General features: G+C 38.2%; 1 protein-coding gene across 1 annotated transcript in view; it reads right to left on the bottom strand.

The window, feature by feature from the left end:
- Positions 1–21,397, bottom strand: part of LOC139715316 (WD repeat-containing protein 26-like) — a 39,774-nt gene that overhangs the window by 16,627 nt on the left and 1,750 nt on the right. Inside the window, exon 2 of the mRNA XM_071626891.1 lies at positions 9,013–9,112. Within this exon, the coding sequence (XP_071482992.1) occupies positions 9,013–9,112 (100 nt within the window). The remainder of the gene's footprint in view (positions 1–9,012; positions 9,113–21,397) is intronic.

The following is a 21,397-nucleotide window of genomic DNA, read 5'->3' as shown; positions in this document are numbered from 1 at the left end:
CTGGTGCTTCAAATCTACTTTTACCCTTTGGACACCACGCAGAATGATATTCGAATTTCCCCTTTCTACCACAATGGTCATCACGAGGGAATCACAGAATTCACAATGTAGGCCTAGGGCTTCCATAACAACTTTCAAGATTTTGTAGAACTTTAAAAGAAAGCATCATATTCCATAGGATGTTAATCAACAGTTTCTAGGGCTTCTTTGTTATGATTCCATACACCGTATGGTTACACTACCTACGATGTGTATTTCCAAAACCAATTTGCTCAGAACAACTTATCGACAGTTGTGGTCTCAACATACGTTTACTTCCTGTACCACATCATCACTGAAGCTTCCATGAATAGTATACAACACTAGAGATCATCCTGTTTATACCAAACCCCTTTCCTCCTATAAAACATAAACCTGTATTATTCTTAACAAGGATGATGTTGAAGTGGCAGATAAACAAACAAAACAGAAACAGGAATATTCCTCACATCTTCAACCTTCAAACATGTATACACGTAGACAGTGAATCAGCTACTTCCTTTTCCACAGGAAATACAGTGTATAAACATGCATACAAGTGAGAAATCCTACCTTTATTTTAATATAGATATTCCTTTGTTTGCCGGTGAGTGCTGGCCATTTCCAATGATACCGACCCTCAAGTTTTCTCTGTATACCAGTTTTCTGTACATCATAATATGCTTCCTTCACACACATGATTTCATCAAATTTCAGCAGCCTACTGTTTGCCAGCCAGGAGAGGGGATTTTGACAATGAAAGCCCATGTGTCCACATTTTGTTTGTTTGTTCGTTCATTCGTTCATTCGTTCATTCGTTCATTCGTTCATTCGTTCATTCGTTCATTCGTTCATTCGTTCATTCGTTCATTCGTTCATTCGTTCATTCGTTCATTCATTCATTCATTCATTCATTCATTCATTCATTCATTCATTCATTCATTCATTCATTCATTCATTCATTTATTTATTTATTTATTTATTTATTTATTCATTTGTTTGTTTGTTTGTTTATAGGGTGAGGAAGATGACCTCCTACTAAAGTAGAAGATAACTCAAGCAAGTGAAATTTGTTGAAGGCAATGCAAACATTCACCTTGGACCACAGTCTGTGTGTACTTGGGGTGAGCCTTAGACAAGGTGTCAAAAAAAAAGTTTTCCCTCAAAAGGGGTCTAGAATGAGCTGAAATACAAAAGCATCAAGGATCACTACATGCCAAGTTTGGGAAGGAAAATAGTGCCAGTATGGGCAAATGTCAAGGGAATATGATTTAATTATAATTTGCAAAAACCTTGTCTCCTCACATCCACTAATGTTGAGCGAGGAAATAAAACCAGTGCCAACAGAAAGCTCCTCTACACAAGCAAATTGAGAAGCAAACATAGAAAACTTTTCCTTTTGCTGGTATGCAAATGCAGGGTCAACGACCTTCATCAGCAGATCAGTTGATGTACAAATTTACATGTACTCTCACTGACAAAAAGCACAGGGTACAGTTTAAGGCCAACTAGAAGTCTGTCATGACCAATGTCAACTACATTGAATTTGTATACAACCCATACTATTCATGGTATATCAAAATGACAGTATTGCAAGGGTTAATTAAAGGACCAGGGCATGGCTGATATACCTTGTGGGACTGGAAGCCATGATGCTTATCAACTGGCAAAGTGGCTCTGTCTGTTTAGTTCACTTCCTCCCCAGGAATTACCCAAACAAGTTTATAACATCCAAATTGGATCTTGAGCTGGGACCCAGTCATGCACTCCAGCTTCTCCCCAGACCACAACTGAGGGATATAAAATGGAAATAAAGCCCTGCAGTCAAGGAAATGGAAGAAGGAGAGAGGAGGGTGGGGTGGACTTCACCTTGACAGAGGCCAAAATATATGGGGGGGGGGGGGGGGGGGGAGGGGGGAGACAACCATTGCTGTAAGCCAAACACAAAAGTATACATGAGACAATGGAAGTTGATTGCTCATGTTCTCATCATATGGGAAAAGACACATTCAGGAAGAACTTGTCATAATATGATATGCAAATGTGTAACCTTGCGACAAAGAAATATAAACAAATCAAACTTAATTTCTGCCGCAGCACATTGGGTGATGTATCAAATATAAAGCAATAGGCCTACATATTGGTACTTCACAGAAAAAGTTATTTCGAATGAAAGCAGCAGGACACGGAATAGAGCACACATTATTTGACCAAGTCTGACAAAGCTAAAAATCACTTTTATGTATCAATATCCACAGGGTGATGTACATTGTACATTGTAGAAGAGATACATAAGAAACTGCTTTACTTCAGATTGTGACAATAACTGCCTAGATCACTGTTTCATATCACTTTCTCCAACAAGGACCACTACATGAGTCTGCTCTAAATGTCTGGGACCCATCCCTCACGTCATCGATTTCAAACAAACATAGGACACATCATATCATTTGTGTGTGTGCGTGTGTGTGTGTGTGTGTGTGTGTGTGCTTTGTTTTGATTCAAGGTACATATCGTCACCTGAGAACTAGAAGGGCACTATTGCACTCTAAGATTTGAGCATAAAGTCCTTCTGGGGGGCATTTCATGAAGGAACTTGTCGGATAAAATATCTGACAAGTCAATTATATCCGACAAGTTTTGAGAAATTCTTTAGTCTGATTGGCTGATTTCTCTGAACTTGTCGGATATAATTGACTTGTCAGATATTTTATCCGACACGTTCCTTCATGAAATGCCCCCCAGATTCTCAGAAGACAATATGTATTTAGTGAATTACAATGATGAATACAAATGGCATCACAGCCATACGTGATCAATCTTGGCCCATTCTGGACAAGGTGTTGAATGATATCATTCTGATATTAAACGACCATTTTTTTTCTTTCATGTCTGATTTCACAGTGGTTTCACTCATTGTTTGCTCCATCATGAATATTTCCTATCACAATGGAAATTTCTCTCTTTTTGTCTTGTCATAATTTGAATAGGAAAGAATCAAATATCCATACGTTGAACAAATCTTAAATAATGAATGATAAAACTAATGCTTCATGTTATCATTGTTATAATCATTATCATAACATCTAACTGAATTTAAGTGAAATAAGCTTCAGGAATGATATCAATTACACACTGTTTATAAGCCAACCAAAACAACAAAAGAAATGACTAAAGAAATTAATAACATTTGCTCTTGAAACAGATACACATACAAACAGACCTTTCCCATGACCCTAGAGCATGCATTCAAAAATGATTTCAGCTCCCTGCCCTTCTTAGCATACGAGTCTCTCGACTAGTATCTGTTACATAGCTGCAGAAAGCATGATTTTACACAATCCTTCCCCCTTCGACGCCCGCTGGGCTTGGAATATGACCAGGCCTGACATCATCCCGTGGCTAACAAGGCATGACTCAAACGCAATTTGACTGTCTGCCGCTGTACGGTAGGTGTGCTTTGTGCATTGCCCGTTTGACCTACACTGTATCCCCACTATTCTATTACATGCACACACACATTCCTGCATCAGTGAAGGGAGAAAGCATCAACTCTAATCCAATCGCAATAGTCCTCACGCTAGTCTTCATCGCTGCTCCTTAAATGATGGCCTAATGACCAGATTCAGCCACACAGACAATTCAGTCTGGCAAGCACGGGCACGTACAGCCACTGTCTAACAAAAACACACATAGGCCTGTTGCATCGCCTTGAAATTGACCTATTTTCCTGTAAAATGCTATTCTTGGTAAGATCAAAGGTCTCGGAGTATCGGCATACCTTTTCCATACATTGTATCTCCAATCAGGGTAGGAAACAAACAACATCTAGAAATGATGTATTTCTGTCCTAATCCATGTACCGGGTAAATAAATCTAGATTTCAAAAGAACCCGTGGTAAGTGGTATGGCATGTTTATCACTCTTGGAAAACACACACACACACATGCAGCCAAACACAAAATGACATAGATGCATTCCCAGGGACCTCCTAGATAATGCTGAAGGAGACCTCCTCAGAGTATAATACCCTGCATGCAGGCTCATTTTCTATGGTTCTTCAGCGCTGGGTAAAAACCTTACATTCATTTACTGGCACCTAAAACGCTGAATCTCTCCCTGACCGAGCTGATCATCACATGAAAGGTAGTACAACACTAGGTGACAGTGGGTCCTCTTACCACCTCCCCTCCCCCCCCCCCAAAAAAAAACAAACAAACAACAACAACAACAACAACAACAAACAAGCAATTTAACAAATGGACCAAAAAAAAAAGACCTAGTCAGAGCTACCAAGTCTCACGCATTCTGAGTGAGACTCAAGCATTTAGGGGTCGTCTCACGATCTCACGCATGGCAACCATTTTTCTCACGCATCGGGCAAAGTCTGCAATTTGGGCCCATAATAAGGAGCATAGCTCAAAGGATTAAAGTGATAGTTACAATTGAAGGTATATTTTCCTTTTAGTTTTGTCTTTCAAAATAAGTAAAAAATAGTCACTTAAGTATGTACCTGATCGCAACATTAAGAGCCAAAAATTGAAAAAGCTCCCTACCGTGGGAGGCCACGGGGGGGGGGGGGGGGGGGGGGGGGGGGGAACCATCCCACACCCTCGCTTGCGCGCACATTCGCTCGCCAAGATGCCGAGTCATGAAAATCTCACTCATAAAATTTTTTTGAACTTGGCATCCCTGCCTTGTGTGTTCCTTCACATAAACTTTTGAAGAATCTGTTTTCTCAAACAAATTTGAGACAGCGTTTTTGATAATGTACAAACCTGGAATAGCAGTGCATTAAACAATCGAAAATACTGTGCCCCTACACAGACCTGTGACAGGGTGTTTTTTCACACAATCCCTGGCTTGACAGTGTGATCTTATACACAGAGCATACGGCTATTCAGTGGGCAAGTCATACACTGAATGCACAAAGCCATCCATCCAGTACGGTTTGTTGTTGCAACACTGCACACACAAAGCAGCACACAGCTGATTGCTTTCAGCTACTGATGACTGACCTCCTTTCCCATAGACAGTGTACACAGCACTATCACTACAGTGTCAGAGCCTCCCTGGTCAGAGCAAGGAGGTTGCCTAGTACCTCCTTGGTCAGAGGAAGAACTGGACAGCACTACCCAACATATCAATATGCCAATTGTACTTATGGTATGGTAGCCACATCAGTACTGGAGCTTGCAAACTAATTGCACAGAATACAGGCTGTATAGTACTTTCAGTAGGGCATTCAAAAAACGTGTATGCATGAGGTCAAAAGAAATACTGGTAATCCTGTGAATGTTGAGTTATGACTACAAGCATCAAGATATTCAGTATAGTGAATCGAAACAGAACACTTTGGATTAGCTAAATTTATGATATGTACCTGTCCTTCATTCAGGCATGCAAATTTTAAATTTTTTGCAGAGATATGCTGCCTCGTGCACTTACCATAGATCTTCACTACTGTTGAGCAAGTGCTACATTCTTTCAAGTTTTGAAGTGTTTCATGGTGATCTCAAGAGTCTTGGTGAATGGATACAGCAAATGAAATCTGTTGTCAGAATCATGCTTGCCATTTCAGTTTCATGAAACATACAGTGCGTACGTCAGTCACACACAGAAAAATGTAGACAGGCCAGACTAAATCACAAGTTGAGAACCTGATAGGCATTTGAACTTTATACATAGTTGTAGAACTCTGGCACTCAAATAGCAGTATCTTATCCTTTAAAATAGTTTCCTTGGTGAAGTTCAGAAGATAATGATACCCCTTACCTTCAATGACTATAGAAAGGCAGTCTACTGCCCATATCACAGGGTAAAATTGCACTGGGTCTGTAATACATACATACGGTGTACTGTATACACCATTATTACAGTTGTTACAAATTTGCTGGGTTTTTGCTTATTGCAAATTTCATGAGTCAGGTGCAATTCGTGAATTCAAGAACATACAAATATTAGATTTCATCCAAACATTCAATGCACACTCATACATGCACTGGTGCACAGCACACAGTAACCGTACATGAAAAAGTGTGTGATAATAATGTACCGGTACATTATGTACTCACAATCACAAATTTAACCACTTGTGAAATTGTGTGGAAGTCCCGATAAACACAAATGAGACTCAGTTATATAAGGGCATTAATACAGGATATGCACATACAAGTGTATCATATATAATTATGGTCATGCACAAATCTCCTATATCTGGGCGACGTTCATAATATTGCCCTTCTAAAAAGAAGCTTCCTGAGCTGAACTCAGTTCACTTTCACACCATGTAATTGTGCTTTGAATTATAATGAACATAATTGCCTGCACATACTGCTCTGCCCATTGCTTGAAATGCTGGGATGATAATAATGTTAACAAATGCAGCCACAGACAATGGCTTGCTGAACTAAGTTTGAAATGTCACCCTGCCCCCCCCCCCCTTTAATGACAGTTGATATGTAAGTAAATATACAGTCAAAATTAATGTTTGTTCATTTTTTTTTAAATCTACAGACATTTTTGTCTTGCTTCTTGCTAACCTTGGCTCATGTCTTGTGATATCTATTCATTGCTTTTTATTGCAAGTTACAGTGGACACCAAATTAAAAATGTAGCATCTTTAATATAGTGGGCTCCTCAAACTAGAATCATGTTGTCTAAACAAATGAATTAGTATACTAGCTGGTTATAATATAAACATTAAAAAAAAATCCAACCTGAAGAATTCCGCAGAGTAAGCTAATGTACAACCAGTACTAACAGAAGGAATTTTTTCCCATACTGAGCAAGTCGCCAGTCAAGCTTGGGATATTACATATACATGCAGCATTTCACAATGTACATTCGAGAACAGATTATCATATGCGACACTTCCTGAGCGCAGACACGTGCCTGAGCTGAATTCAGAATCTTGCCCCCTCCATCAGGAATGCCGAGCACACGCACACCGTCATGTCCTAATGTTGTTGGCATTACGTGAAAAGACAGTAATGACATGCATTCAGGCAGGAAGATGGGTACATGGAATGACATCAGCAGCGGCAGATGGTTTTCAACCCAGTCACTGACAGACGTGTGCCGCATCCAGCCGAAAACTTTGTATTTACAAAAACGGAATAAAAACCTAGAAACGTCACTCTGGCGGCTGATATGTCTCCGCTATTATATCGCATTATTCTCCAAATAGGTCTATTGTACAGTACATCTTGCCAATGTGAGATTGCAGTTTCACATGACTGGCAAATAAAAATCACTATCTGGTACTACACGCACATATTTTCATTCCAATACTTTGAGCCATTTTCAAAATGCTGTAAAAATAGTGAAATAACAGTATATTCACTTGACCTTTGATCCTATGGCCTACATTATAATGTTTCTCTACCAAATCATTGTGTGGTAATGCACGATTATTAAGTTTCATCAAGTGTGATGTGAGCGTTTTCCAACGCATGGAGAAAATAGTGTAATTTCAGTATTACACAGTATAATTTCAGCATTTCAACCAGACATTAGACCCTTGACCTTTGACTTTATAACCCCAAACTTCTAAAGAGAATGAATGTCAGGCAATATGTAACATGTTTCCTGATGTACCTGGAGCCATTTCAGAGATATGGAGGGAAAAGGTGAAATTAAGCATTTTCACTTTACTTTTGACCTTTGACCTTCATGGCTTCAACTATGATAGAGAATTTCTATCCGGTATACATGTATGCACTAAGTTTAATAAGTACCTTCAGGTACTGCAGAGACATATAGGGAAAGTAGTGAAATTGTATAATTTGACTATGACCTAAGACCTTTGACTTTGAGCATGTGTGTGTACGCCCACAAGCTGATCGGCACAACTTAATCCATTCATAATTGTATACGGATACGGGGTTGTATAATATGCCAGGTTTCATCTGGATACCTCACATGTTTAAGTTACAGTATCGTTGTCCACAAAATCCATGACAGATAGACGGACAGACGGACAACCTGACAACATTACACATCTGGCAATACTTCACTTCAGAGGCATAAAAAAACAAACCCAGCAATCCATCAAATGCCCTTGGATGATTTCAGAACACTTACTGAGTTATGCAGTCCACATGCATGATGTGGTTCCAGCCTAAAAATGATCATGATCCACTTCCACACAAATGCATATATTCTTGTTAATCTTACAATTAATGCAACAATTTGACAAATAAAGAATTGCTAAACTCTGAAATATCATATCAGGCAGGACTGCAAGAAATATTTCATCTTGTTGCTGTGCCCGTATGCCTTGGCCTGCATCCAGGCAGGTGGATGAGTTATTCTATGCTTTAAACCTTGATTTGGAGAACATGGTTTGAATTAAAATGAAAAAACAACAATCAATAAGATATAAAGAATGAAAAAGGATATTGTTTAATCAAAGTTCTCCTCTAAAACAATGGCTCTACACTTTACTCCAACTTCGAAAATATAGGCCATTGTGACAGAGCATTGCTGTTGTATCATGCATTGTGGTATGATAGGAGTTGTACAGATGCAACCAAAAATTCATTCTGTAATGTCACTGTGTAACACAGTGAAACATCAGGGCATACCATACTAAATAAGGTATGCATAATGCGTATAGGTATGCATGATAAATATTTACCATCATCTAGCTTATTTACCTCACAATGTATCTCACACCACTGATATGCAATGATGTTTCTTCTTCACTGTGCTACACAGTGGCATTACAGAATGAATTTTTGGTGTATCTGTACAACTCCTATCATAATACAAGCACCATCCTCCATAACAAAGTCCCCCCCCCCCCAAAAAAAAAAAAAAAAAAAGAAAGAAAAAACTCTGTGTCCTTGCCGGATAATCTTCCATGGGTGAGAGAATGGATGGAAAGGGAGAGAGAAATAAGACATTGATCAGAAATCAAGAACAAGACAAACGTATGCTAGAGGAAAGTATATGATCCACAAGATGCGAGGGAGGCACCTGAATACTCACCTTGCTAAATTCACCTGTCATGACATGTGACCTGAACTTGGCTGCAGAATCGTGCTCCAGTCGGCAGCCGGACTCTCGCATGAGCAGCTCAACGGTCTTCCTGTAAGTCATATTGTCAAACGAAAAGAATGAATTATAATGAATATCAGCTACAACTTTTTTTTCTTCTTTTTTTTTAAAGAGGAAAATCATTCTCATAAGATTGTCTTTAACAGTCTTCCTTTAAGTAATATTGTTGAAGAAAAAGAATAAATTATAGCGAATATATGGCTACAAAAATGAAGAAAATTCATCTTCGTATTTAAAGAATGTAGTCTTTTTTGACATAAAAACATTTTAAAAAACAGTATACAAGAGCAGATCTTACAAGACAAAAGAACAAACATGTAGTATAAAGTTATGATGTTTAGAGTATTAAATGTTTTGTCCATCCCAGCATCTTTTGGAGAGGTCAATATCATCCCATAATAGTGAAGTGACCATAAACTGAATAATATCTTCATGATTCTTCCGCTTCATATTCCTCACCCTGCATACAAGAATGGTCCACAACAAAGACATACAGACTTTGCTGTATCTTTGAACATATGTAAAAGCATTTACTATCTAGATATTTTACCTCCATCAGTATTAAAGAAAATATGCTTCTCTCTTGAGAGGACATGAACTTAGTGACCTTTAAATGTAGAATAGGAAACCACACAGATAACATTCCAGCTCGGAAACATACTGTATACTGAGATACCCCCAAAACACAATGTTAAATGTTTTGTTAACTCACTGACATTTAACAATCATGTCTCTCACTAAGGGTGTGTTTCTGCTCAATTTGCGAAGGCAGAATCAGCGTTTTGAAACGCTGATTCAAAACGCCGTTAACGGGAGCACTGTTTATGCTCACTTTCTTCGAGCCTTGGAAAGAGCGTTTGCGATTGCTTCGCTGACCTCAGCAGAGGCAGGTCAAATTGCGGCGCGCGCTGCGATCGGTGGCCTGGCCTGGGAGAGCAGCTGGGAAAGACATGCGTATGCACAATACATGGGAAAGTTGCACAGGCCAGGGTAGCTGGCTGGCCGGGCACGCGCTTTTTCACACAAACCGGAAAGGCATTTAGATGAACGTCACTCTAAACGCATATATAGAAACGCTGTTGCGTTGATGCTTCCCCGTCAAACGTGACTAGTCAGAAATGCTGATCGTAAACGCACCTTTTTGTGCGTTTTGGATTGGCATTTTGAATCTGCGTTTCTATCGAAATGAGCATGAATGCAACGGCGTTTTGCACTAATCACGTTTCAAAAGCCTGATTTTGGCCCCAAAATGGAAGCATAAACGCATCCTAAGAATATCTTGATACACTAGAATTCTAATGTGCAGTTCCACACCATATTAGCAACAAGCTAACTTCAATGCATAAGGATCGAACATCAGACAAAAGACAGTGATAAGAGTTTTCAACAAAATGAACATAAAGTTTACATGGAAGTTTGAAACATCACATTATCTTCAGGAAAAAGCAACATTAGACCATGTGTACCTTTTTAAAAGAGATAATTGTACATGTAAATTGGAGAAAAACAAAAACAAAAAATAGAGGGCAGTCTCAAACATTACATAGTACAAAATGTCATCAGTTTGGAAACAGAAGAACATTTCATCATTTGACTGTAAACTGTATTATATTCACTACCTTCTGATTCTCATCTGAAAATACAATACCCACTGAGTGTGTTTACAAGATCTGCTGCTATTACTAGCTTTATACCCATACTGATGCAAATCTTGGGAATGTTTTGGCAAACTGCTTTAAACTTTTGGCAACCATTTTTCTCTTCTTATTTATTTAGATACTGTCTGATCCACTCCATCCACTGAGTGCCTAGAGAAATATCAGTTTCAAGCACTACGCAGAATTAGGTTGATGAATCAGAATGTTTTTGCTTTGTGTAAAATTTTAGAGCAGATAACATGCAACCTCTGAGCACTTTACACCACTGCTGTCTCATACTATGTAGCTGAAATGGCACTGATAGGGTTAAATGTCACAACAAGGTTTCTTGGACTCTGGACAAGTTTGTCTGCGGGTTTGGTTTTGTGACAACATCTAGCCCAATTCTCATGCAATGGTGGGGACTAAAGGTATTTGTGGATTTGTGAGTAATCAGTTCATTCTCCGTCTCTGCCATCTCCCTTTGTGCCTTGGCTAGGTCAAACAGTTCCGAACTGGCTCAGCATGTCAGAATCTTTGGTAAGGAACTGGTCAGCATAACGTCACATCCCACTGAGTAGGCATAATAGTGTGCATTGTGTGCACAAAAGATTTGCCTGTGATGGTATCACATGACCAGTCAATATGTGATCATATCACGGATTTACAACTGTTTGGCTTTATGGCCATTCTCTTAGAAATATTTAAAAGCCCAATGACACTCATAAATTGAAACCAGGATGCATTCTAAGATATTAACTGTACAATATTCATTCTACACTCCACAATTCTTAATTACTTCAGTAACGAAGGAAATATTGTCAAATTTATAATTTGATTGGGTTCTTTGATATTTCTATAATTAAACTGCAGACATACATCTTAAATGACAGAATTTTATCAGAGGTGATTCATTATGTGCCTTAGATTGTATGTATTGTAACTTGGAATATCTCATTTGGCCTTTTATATTCACCCCGTGACATTCAGAAGGCTTCAACCTCATAAAACCAAATATCTAATCAGGCCATATCTATTCTTAGACTGTTCATAAACACATTTTATAGATTTTTATCAAGATACTGTGCATCATTCTCAAGTTATCATGGTAACATGAAATTATTATGTTTTGCTGGATAACCAATCCTAGGATGAAATACAGTGTAAGTGTCAGGTACCATTGTACATGATCTATGTCAGGATCGAGGTACAAAATTTAACACTTCTGTTTGCGAATAATGAAGAACAAAAGTAACCACTTTGTACCACTTTGCAATAAGAACACCAGTAACATACTCTCTTATCCATATTATATTCACAGTACTTCAAAGACAAGATAATTGTTGATGCTGATTTTTGGAGACTGTTGCCCAACAGTAGGTAGCAAGAAGCATTTTATAAGATACTGCACAATGAAAGAAAAAAAAAGTGTACTTGAAGAACACTTATGCCAAATTAAAGTACGTCAGAAAACATACCACTTTACCAGGTATTGAGTGGTTAAATCCATTCTGATTTTACACTTTACTTGTATTTGTACATGTGTTTCTTCATGTTCCCATCATTCATTAATTTTTCAAGGAAGGGATAGAGGCTGTGCATGTGTTTGCTTCTACATGTATCTATCTTTTTTTCTTTCTTTTTTTTTTGCCTGGTAACAATGTTTCTCCATATTTTTCAGGTATTACCGTAAAGTTCCGTGTATAAGACGCACCCGTGTATAAGACGCACCCCTAATTTCGGACCTAAAATTAAAAAAAAAAAAAAAAAAAAACCCACGAAAATGTCCACGCAAATATTGTGTGTGTCATACATATTATATCAGCTCAAAATTTCCCTAGAATGCACAGCATGTATTTGCTCTATTTTTCGTTTCCTTTTATATTTTCTTCTAACGGTATTCATCGGACATCAACAAAATATGGAAGACGCAAAATGCGAGACTTGTCTCGGTATTCACTTGCTATTGTTTCGCCTTTCAATCGTGGTACATGTGTCATGCATATCGTAGTCACGAGTGTACAGTACGATCTTTGCTGTCATACATAGCAGAGGGTGTCTCGCATATTGACGCATGTCAGACTGGAAGGTTCATTACGAAAAATAAGAAAAACATCAACAAGTGTAGCAGAGGGATCATACGGCAAGACGTACGGTGCGTACGGTAATTACACTCATGCACCGTTACCAGTAACATGTGTGTCTCTTGTACCATGCTTGTATGCACAGTGCTAGCCTTTTGCAAAAGGCAGCTTGCTATAATTTCAGCACACGCACACAGAGAGCAATGGACTTGCACACACAGCGCGCAACGGGCAAGCGTGCTTCGATCCGATCGCTGTGTGCACGCGAGTCCATTGCAAAAGCCTCTCTGCAGCTGCTGCCTTTGCCACAGGCTTGCTAGCTAGCTAGCTAGCTAGCTACAGTGTGGCTATGCTATCCTAGCTGGCCTCGCACTCGTGAAATGAAGAGCAAACGAACGACATGGATATGCATGCATGCTTCACACATCGTTCATATTTACGGTGACATAGTGTCGATCCTACTCCGTATTTTACAGCTTTTGTCTATGGCCATATTGATACTAGTACATTGATAAGTTTTACGGTATCGGTAATTTAGTAATGATACCTGTACATCGCGTATTCCAGCTACTAGGTTGGCTGTTGGTAGCTTGGTAGACTGACATCGGTAACATGTACAGCAGTGCTGTTACAGCTGTTGTCTATGGCCAGATTGATACATCGTTACTGCACAAGGCCGATGTAAGTTTATCTCGTATTTGCAGCTTTTGTGTGTGTCCAGATTGAAAGATCGCTCTTTTATCCGTAAGTTTTAGTGATTGCTTACCTTCCAAATGTCGATGGGCATACATGACCCCAAGTTGGCCTTATAAAATTGGGTGTACATGACAAATTTTTTTCTGTGATTCGACTGTACCCGTGTATACGACGCACCCCCGATTTTCAACGTTTTCCGACGAAAAAATAGTGCGTCTTATACACGGAACTTTACGGTAGCTAAACTTTACACCACATGATAGGACCATAATTATCTATCCTTCCACTAATAATATCAGGAAATTGCACAAAACCTACATCCGAAACTGGGCATTCAATGACAGCCAAATATTTGCCATCCTATCAATTACTTCTTATACACAACTTGTATAACTGCACACAGTTGCCACTGGCACAGTAATCCAGGGCAGTACCATATGGCTTGAGAAAGAAGTGACCACAATCATTCCTGGGAGATTAGTTCATAAACCATGAATTGTGGCTTTAAAAGGAAAACTGTAACTTCAGCACAAAACATTCTCATTGTTTACATTAGCTTCTCATGTCATATGGCAGAAAAAAAAAAACCCCGAACAGTATATACACCATGAGTTCCTGGTATGATTTCATATCAATTAATTAATTAATTAATTAATTGATTAATAGGGGATCTCGAGACAAGCTTTTGCAGATTGTACACGTGTACATGTATTTGATCTTTAGAATGATAGATTGTCTAGAAAACACTTATCTGGACTGCCACTATGTAAGTTTATCCTGATATCAAGTGATAACATAATTCTTTTATAGATTTATTCATTTTTTATTTATTTTTTTTTAAAATTATTATTTTCTTTTTAACCAGAGCTCCAACTACACCGCACGTTTTGCTTCTCAGGAGTCTTGGCCCTGAATGTTGCTTCTTTGTTACGACTTTCATCCTTTTATATTTTGCCAAGTTAATGAGTAAATTAATTAATTAATGAATGACACTTTTCAGTGTACCTTATACAGATGTACATTCCTTAAAATTACCTCATACCTGCTACTCCAACTCTGCTGACTCTATACATACAATGTATGTACATGCATTAAATCCTGTTTGAACACAGAACCATGTTCAGCATCAATGGGCATCAGCTGAACTACATGTACATTGTACAATTGTATTACAATATTGCTTTAATATTGTCTTTTGAATGAGAACACAAGTCAAAATACACAGATAAATTGCACTCAGCAGCAGCTTTAATTGATAACCACACAGGACTTCTGTTCAAGAATCGAATCAGGATATTCTCTCAATACTGCACTCTAAAACACTCCTTGATTTCTACTGACAATCCTGGACAAAAGTTCTTATAGCACAATGGAAAGTTCTGAGTTCATGTAGCTGAGCCTAGTATGGGAGATATCATAGGGTGCTGTACTATAGAAACTAGGGCCAGGGGTAAGGTATTTTTATGGGGGTGAAAAAATACTTGAAAGTCACTTGACGGTATCTCAAATGTATTCATACACTTACATTCTTTCAATGCTCATTTGAAATATACAGCGTGATTGCTTCAACCATACCCGCAGGGTGGTCCACGAGGGGTTTCAGCATGTCGCTGCAACATGCTAAAATTCTTGTGCAACATCCTAAAAAGCCAGCAACATGCTATGCAACATCCTCAAGAATTTGCAACAAGCTCAAAGTAAAAGTATTCAAAAATGTGCAAAACATGTGCATAACATAAGAAACATCAAACTACTAGGTACTTTAGATATATAAAACATGAGAGAGAACATTGAATGTAAGCAGCACAAAGAGAGATAAGCAGCAAAATATTGCGTACTATGTACTCATCGTGTGCGCTCCGCGCATATTCAATTTCTGCAATATTCTCAGATTGTGAGCTTGCAACATGCTAAAATTTCAAGTTGTGGACCACCCTGTGTGATACAACCGCAGCATGGAGACCATAAAACTCTGACCTGGATACAGTGAGTCCCTACCCTTTGTGCAAAGCACATGGTATGGCAACATGATGAAATATAATGCTTATATTCTTTTCTCTTTTTATACAGTTAGATTACAGTATGACTAGTTCCTAAACAAGATCTATCTTTCTGACCTTACATACCCATACTTCATTTCCTTTTCTCGATCCAGGTGACTCCTAAAATCTCATGATATCAGCTGCCTAGAGATGAAATTTATCCTTTCCCATAGGCAAAGGGCTGACATCACCAGCAAAGATTTCTCAGGATTGTTAACGCAGCCTGCTGGTCTCAGAGGAAGGACAATGTTATCTTGGCTGATGTTTTAAACCTAGATGTATAGTGCACCCACTTCACTTGCTACCAAAACAACACAAAGACAACACCACAAACGAATGGAGTTTGTGGGTCACTTTCCAGGCCGAAGATGTTCCTGTCCAGGTTAGACTAATTGATTGAAATAACAACTACTGTAAAAGTGCCTTTAATATCTTTTGAGGTAAAGTGGTCAATAGGAATGATAGAATTGGTCCTCCAAGAACCGTCATCATTTGGGAATTCACTGACATCATACACAAACAGGTGGTAAGTAATACATGCAAAGTTACTATGGGTGGGGCATTGACCCAAATTGACTTCTGGTTTGAATCTTTTGTGCAATGTTTGTTGTTTTTTTCTTAAATTGGGGTGGGGGGGGGGGGAGGGGGGAGACTGGCCTCCCCGCCTGAGATGAACTCTGCCCAGGTGGATTGAGTCATACCAGCCTGGCTGCCAAGTTTGATCATGAGGACACATTCAAAAACCTGGCATTTCATCACTCAGGCGTCACATCTCCGCTCACTAGAGGTCTCCCAGTAAGTGCAAGATAAGGCTGGCCAAGGCTGAGCAGAGAATGAAACTAAACTCTTGGAAATGAAAACTGTCTGCAGTAGATTTGAAGCCAAGCTTGCTGCATTTCTACTATTGTATTGTATGTGCATACTTTCATCATGTGCAAACTTACAGGTTATATCTATACGTATTATGAGCTGCAGGTTTGCGCATAATATCAGTCATGCAGACCATGTTCGAGTATTTGATCTTGGTTGATTCCGGTAGGGCTTGAGTATTTGTTTTACATCACAGTGTCATTGTGTAAAGATTATTTTACATGTAATGCTTAAATATTTGCTACCAATTTGGGGGGGGGGGGGGAGAAGGGAAACAAACTTGTTTGCTAAAGACAATGTTGGACCTTCATATGATTGAAAGTACATGTATATAATGTAGTTGGGCAATTCCGCGGTTAGTAACGTTACATTTAAAGAAATTTAGATATTTATTTTTACTGCTAAATCACAATTTATTCATTTCAACTCAAAATCATGTTAAAACATGTTCATCCTCCCCAGGTCTATGATATAGAAAAGAATGAGTACAATTCAATAAATATTAGAATTGCTATGGCAACTAAAAGGGCTGGTTAGTAACGTTACGAAAAAAGGACATGACAAAAAAGTCAATGTCTTGTAACAAAAAGTGTGCAAAATTTCAAGTTACTTCAAACAAAGTGTTGCATTAATTTCAATTATTGCATCATGACAAATGTTCACGCAAATATTTTTAGCAGTTCGACCGATAATTCATTAGCTAGACCCCCAAATGCATGGTTAGTAACGTTACGTTTAGTAACGTTACATTTGTCCGGAGTAATTCCGCAGGTCATTTCACCCTTCTGTAATTGACAAAATGTCACATGACTTCTGGAGTATTTAAATGTATTCATCTTTTACCTTTTAGCAAAAATTTGAGGAAAAAATTTCAAAGCAACCCACTGTAATTTGCATTTAAGTGAATTTCAGCATCCCCAGTCCCACATGTACATTTTAAATGATGGTTTTAGATCTCGCAAAATCAATAAATACGAAAAATAAAATCTACTGAATTTGAAAGACCTTAGTGATTGGTGAACATCCATGGCATTAGTTGATACCTAAATTAAAGAGTAAGATAAAGAGGCACATTTCTTTTATCCATGTCATGTCCACCTAACTGCGGAATTGCCCAGTTCTGTTTTTACAAAGTCATACAGTCGCATTTTCGCAAAGCTGTGCCATAAAAAACATGGTCTGCCAACATAAAATCTTTGGGATTTTGTACAGCATTGCGCTGCACAAAGGAGTAGAATTCATGATTTCTTTTGTTTTCATGAAGAATCACGGTATCCAGACCATGACACAAACTGCAATATTCGTGCAGTAGTCACACTGCCCTCGGGCTGGCTTTTCAGTTCCTCACAAAGGGATTACACTAAAAAAATGGTACGTGAAGACTTCCGAAAGGAAAACTGAAGAAAATATGCTTATCATCATGGATACATCAAATGGTATATATTGCACACTGTGTATGACATCAGTGGCTGGTGAGTAACATATACAGGGCAATGGCTCCTCTCATACAAATCAATGGGGATGCTGTGTTTACAAGCACTCTACTACGGTCTATAACACCATGGTGCACTGTCATCATGGAGCTGTGGAGTGTGAACACAAGGGCATCAGTACTCTGTGATACCTTTTCATAAGAAATGTTCTCCTCTTTGATTTGCCATGTAGAAACATAATTTGCAAGATTACACAACATTTTTTTTGCAGCAGTGTAATTGTGTAGTCACAGTCTAATGATCAACTTGTCAACTGCCTAGATGTACACATGTTCCACTTCATGCGTTTCATAGTCTACAGCATTGTGTACTAAGTCACTACAGAGCTCACCTGTGTTTTGCTTTTATTCCTAAACAAAAGCATTGTTATTTTTTACCATTCAAATGTAAGACAATGCATCACTAGACCTGATATATAATATGCAAATACCCTCATGCTCTTGAAACAAACATTTGTACTTAACATTACCACCTACACATACCATGTAAATTTGAGCAGCTCAATGTACATCGTATATTACATGAAATGTGGACATTAATAAATAGACCAATATGCAAAAACAACATTTGGTATCAAATCAATGCAAAACAAAAACCACTTACGCAAAGGGTGCCTACCATCACACATAATCAAAATCTGCTCTCCACACACCATGCACATTTAACCATTTATAAGTATACTCTGTAACACTTTTAATACATTCCAGTTAGTACTGTGAGTATCATCAGGGAGGTGGGAAGAGATCTCTTCCCACCTCCCTGGTATCATAGAGACCTATGGAATATATGCATTCTCCAGAAATACTGGGTCTACATGTTACAGTAGGTACTGCTTGTGGCATCTGACCAGGGTTCGAAATTGGCGATGGTCCGCTGGCCATTGGCCACCCAAAATCATGTCGGACTAGCTAAAAATCGTGAAATTCTGAAGTTACTAGTCCGTCTGGCTAGCCAAAATATTGCTTCAGTGTCAAAATTGATTCTAAGTAGTCCGCCTGGCTAGTTAAACAAAAAGTTAAGTGCGACCCCTGCTGACTACTGAGTAATGCAGTGAAGCCATACTGTACAAGTACAAGGGAAATATACCGACATCCCAGACAAGATAAAAGCTAACCGCTAATTAACATCACATTGTAGAATGGGGTCAAACTCCGTGTCAGCAATATCAAATTTGGGGTGACTGGCAGGGAATAAATGAAGGCTTCCCATTGACTTATCCAGGAAAATCCCCTTCACAGGAAGTAGAAAGAAATCCTCCATGGGATGTGTGACCAAGTAGGTAATTCACTTTATTCACCATGGCGCAGCCTCCGTTGCAGTGAAAGTCCAGCATTTTTCAAGTGTGACCACGCGATTGGCATTGCAAATTTATGATGCGACACCTAGGATCTACAGTGCACAATACATCGTGTACATTGTATGTCATACAATGTACATGTACTTCACAACAAGGAGAGGTTTAATACTTGATTAATGTGAGTTAGATACATATGTATGTTCCTGCATTTCAACAAAATATGCATCATGGCATAAAATTGCATGATACACAATATTAAGCATCATGGAAATTTTGTAGAATTTGCACTCCACTGAATAGTATGAAAATAACAAATACACGTGTATGCCTACATGTACACAAATTTTAGGGGAAGGTCTCAAGTATGCAACAACAACAAAATACCCTCATCCACAAAATAAAGGACAACCAAAGTTCATCATAATTGCCTAAGTTGTGCAAATTTAATTGCATAAAAGTGCCTTAATTTACAGTATGAGGGGTATTAGCATGCAGAAGACATAAGACACATGGTACAAAAGTGGTCCTGTATTTGGCGTTGAGGCTCACATATTGGTGGAGGGAAATAACCATCAGGCAGAGACTGCCAAGTCGGAGTTATGTTTTGTAAGGATACATGTGCAAGGTCTTTTCATGATTGACTCACAGTTTAGAGTCTGGAAACTTAAAGGCATTATTTACCATTTGCAGATGAAACAAAAACCCAGCTTTAGGGCTTCAAAATAATTCTAAAATGTTAGTTAGGGATAGAAACAACCATTGTAAAAATTTGAATCCGTATAATCGATGCTTAGTATTGTTAAATACACAAAATGTGAACAATAGTTATAATAAAAATGCTTCCAGACTAAACCGTTTACAGTTACAGTTTATTGAGAAAAATATTGATTATATTTCCTCATATTTAAGGCTTTATAACAATTTTTCTATACAGTAGGATGTTTTGTAAAACATCTGACCTACACATTGCATCACATGTGATAACTTGAACATTTTTCAAGTCACTGCTCCCAAAGGTAAACAGTACCTTTAATTCAAGGAACCAGTTTAATGCCTCTTGCTAACATTTGAAGATTAAAAAAAAACAGCATTAGCGTTTCAAAATAGTTCTAAATATGAGTTAGGGATAAAAATATCCAACATGAAAATGTTAATTTGTATTATAATATTCAATGTTAGGTATTGGTATACACAAAATGTTAACAATAGTTTCATCTTAACAGTTTCTAGAATAAACCATCATCATGACAGCTTATTGAGAAAATCAGTGATATCTCCTGTAATATATTTGTGGCTTTCTTGCAAAATTTTTGTAACTGAAGGGTGTTTTGTGATACGACTGATCTACAGGTATACGTCAAATGTGATAATTCAAAAAATTTTTTGACAATCACTGTTCCCAATGTTGACTAGTGGCTTTGGTTCTAGAGTTGCTCGTGCATCAACAATGGTCTAAATAATAATAATGATGATAATGTAAGATAATGTTCATAATGATTACGATTATCATTCTTATTTCTTTCATTATTATCAAAATTATAATCATCACTGGTGTTTTTGTCTTTGAACATTACACTCACTACTCATAACAGATTATCCCACATACTCAACATTGTTAGTACATGCAGAGTACAATAAACATACATATAAGTTCTTGTAGGACTTTATATCATTCATGACCAGAACTCCACATGACACATATGCTCTCACCATACAGAGCTTTACATGACCACAGAGAGAAAGAGGGTGGGGGGGGGGGGGGGGGGGGGGTAGTGAAAAACAAACAAACAACAAGTGAGTGATGATTCATGATAACCTTCAGTTTTATAACTGAACTGTAACTCAATATAAGTACCTATACAGCTCTGTAAGCTTAAATGTGACCTTCACACATTGCAGACATGTACCCACATTTATGACCATTTACTTGCATGTTTTGCAATGCTTATCTATGATCAAAAACATTTATATTTATTTTACACTAGAGAGGAACCTGGGAGAGCTACACTGAATTGACGGCCAGCGCATGCGCACACATCACATGAGCACAAATTTCAAATCCATTGACTGGATAAGATGTCTGTGTGCGCATGCACTGGCCGTCAATTCACTGTAGCTCTCCAAGGTTCCTCTCGACCGCGTCACACTAAGTCATAAATTCGAACAGAAAGGGACTATTGGCACTTTGGCAGAACCA

The sequence above is a fragment of the Diadema antillarum genome, unplaced genomic scaffold (genome assembly GCF_040938485.1).
Source record: "Diadema antillarum isolate AM-2024a unplaced genomic scaffold, OU_Dant_1.0 scf00000046, whole genome shotgun sequence".
Classification (NCBI taxonomy): Eukaryota; Metazoa; Echinodermata; class Echinoidea; order Diadematoida; family Diadematidae; genus Diadema; species Diadema antillarum.
Note: the sequence above shows the minus strand (reverse complement) of the source record. Positions and strands in the feature narration are given on the sequence as shown.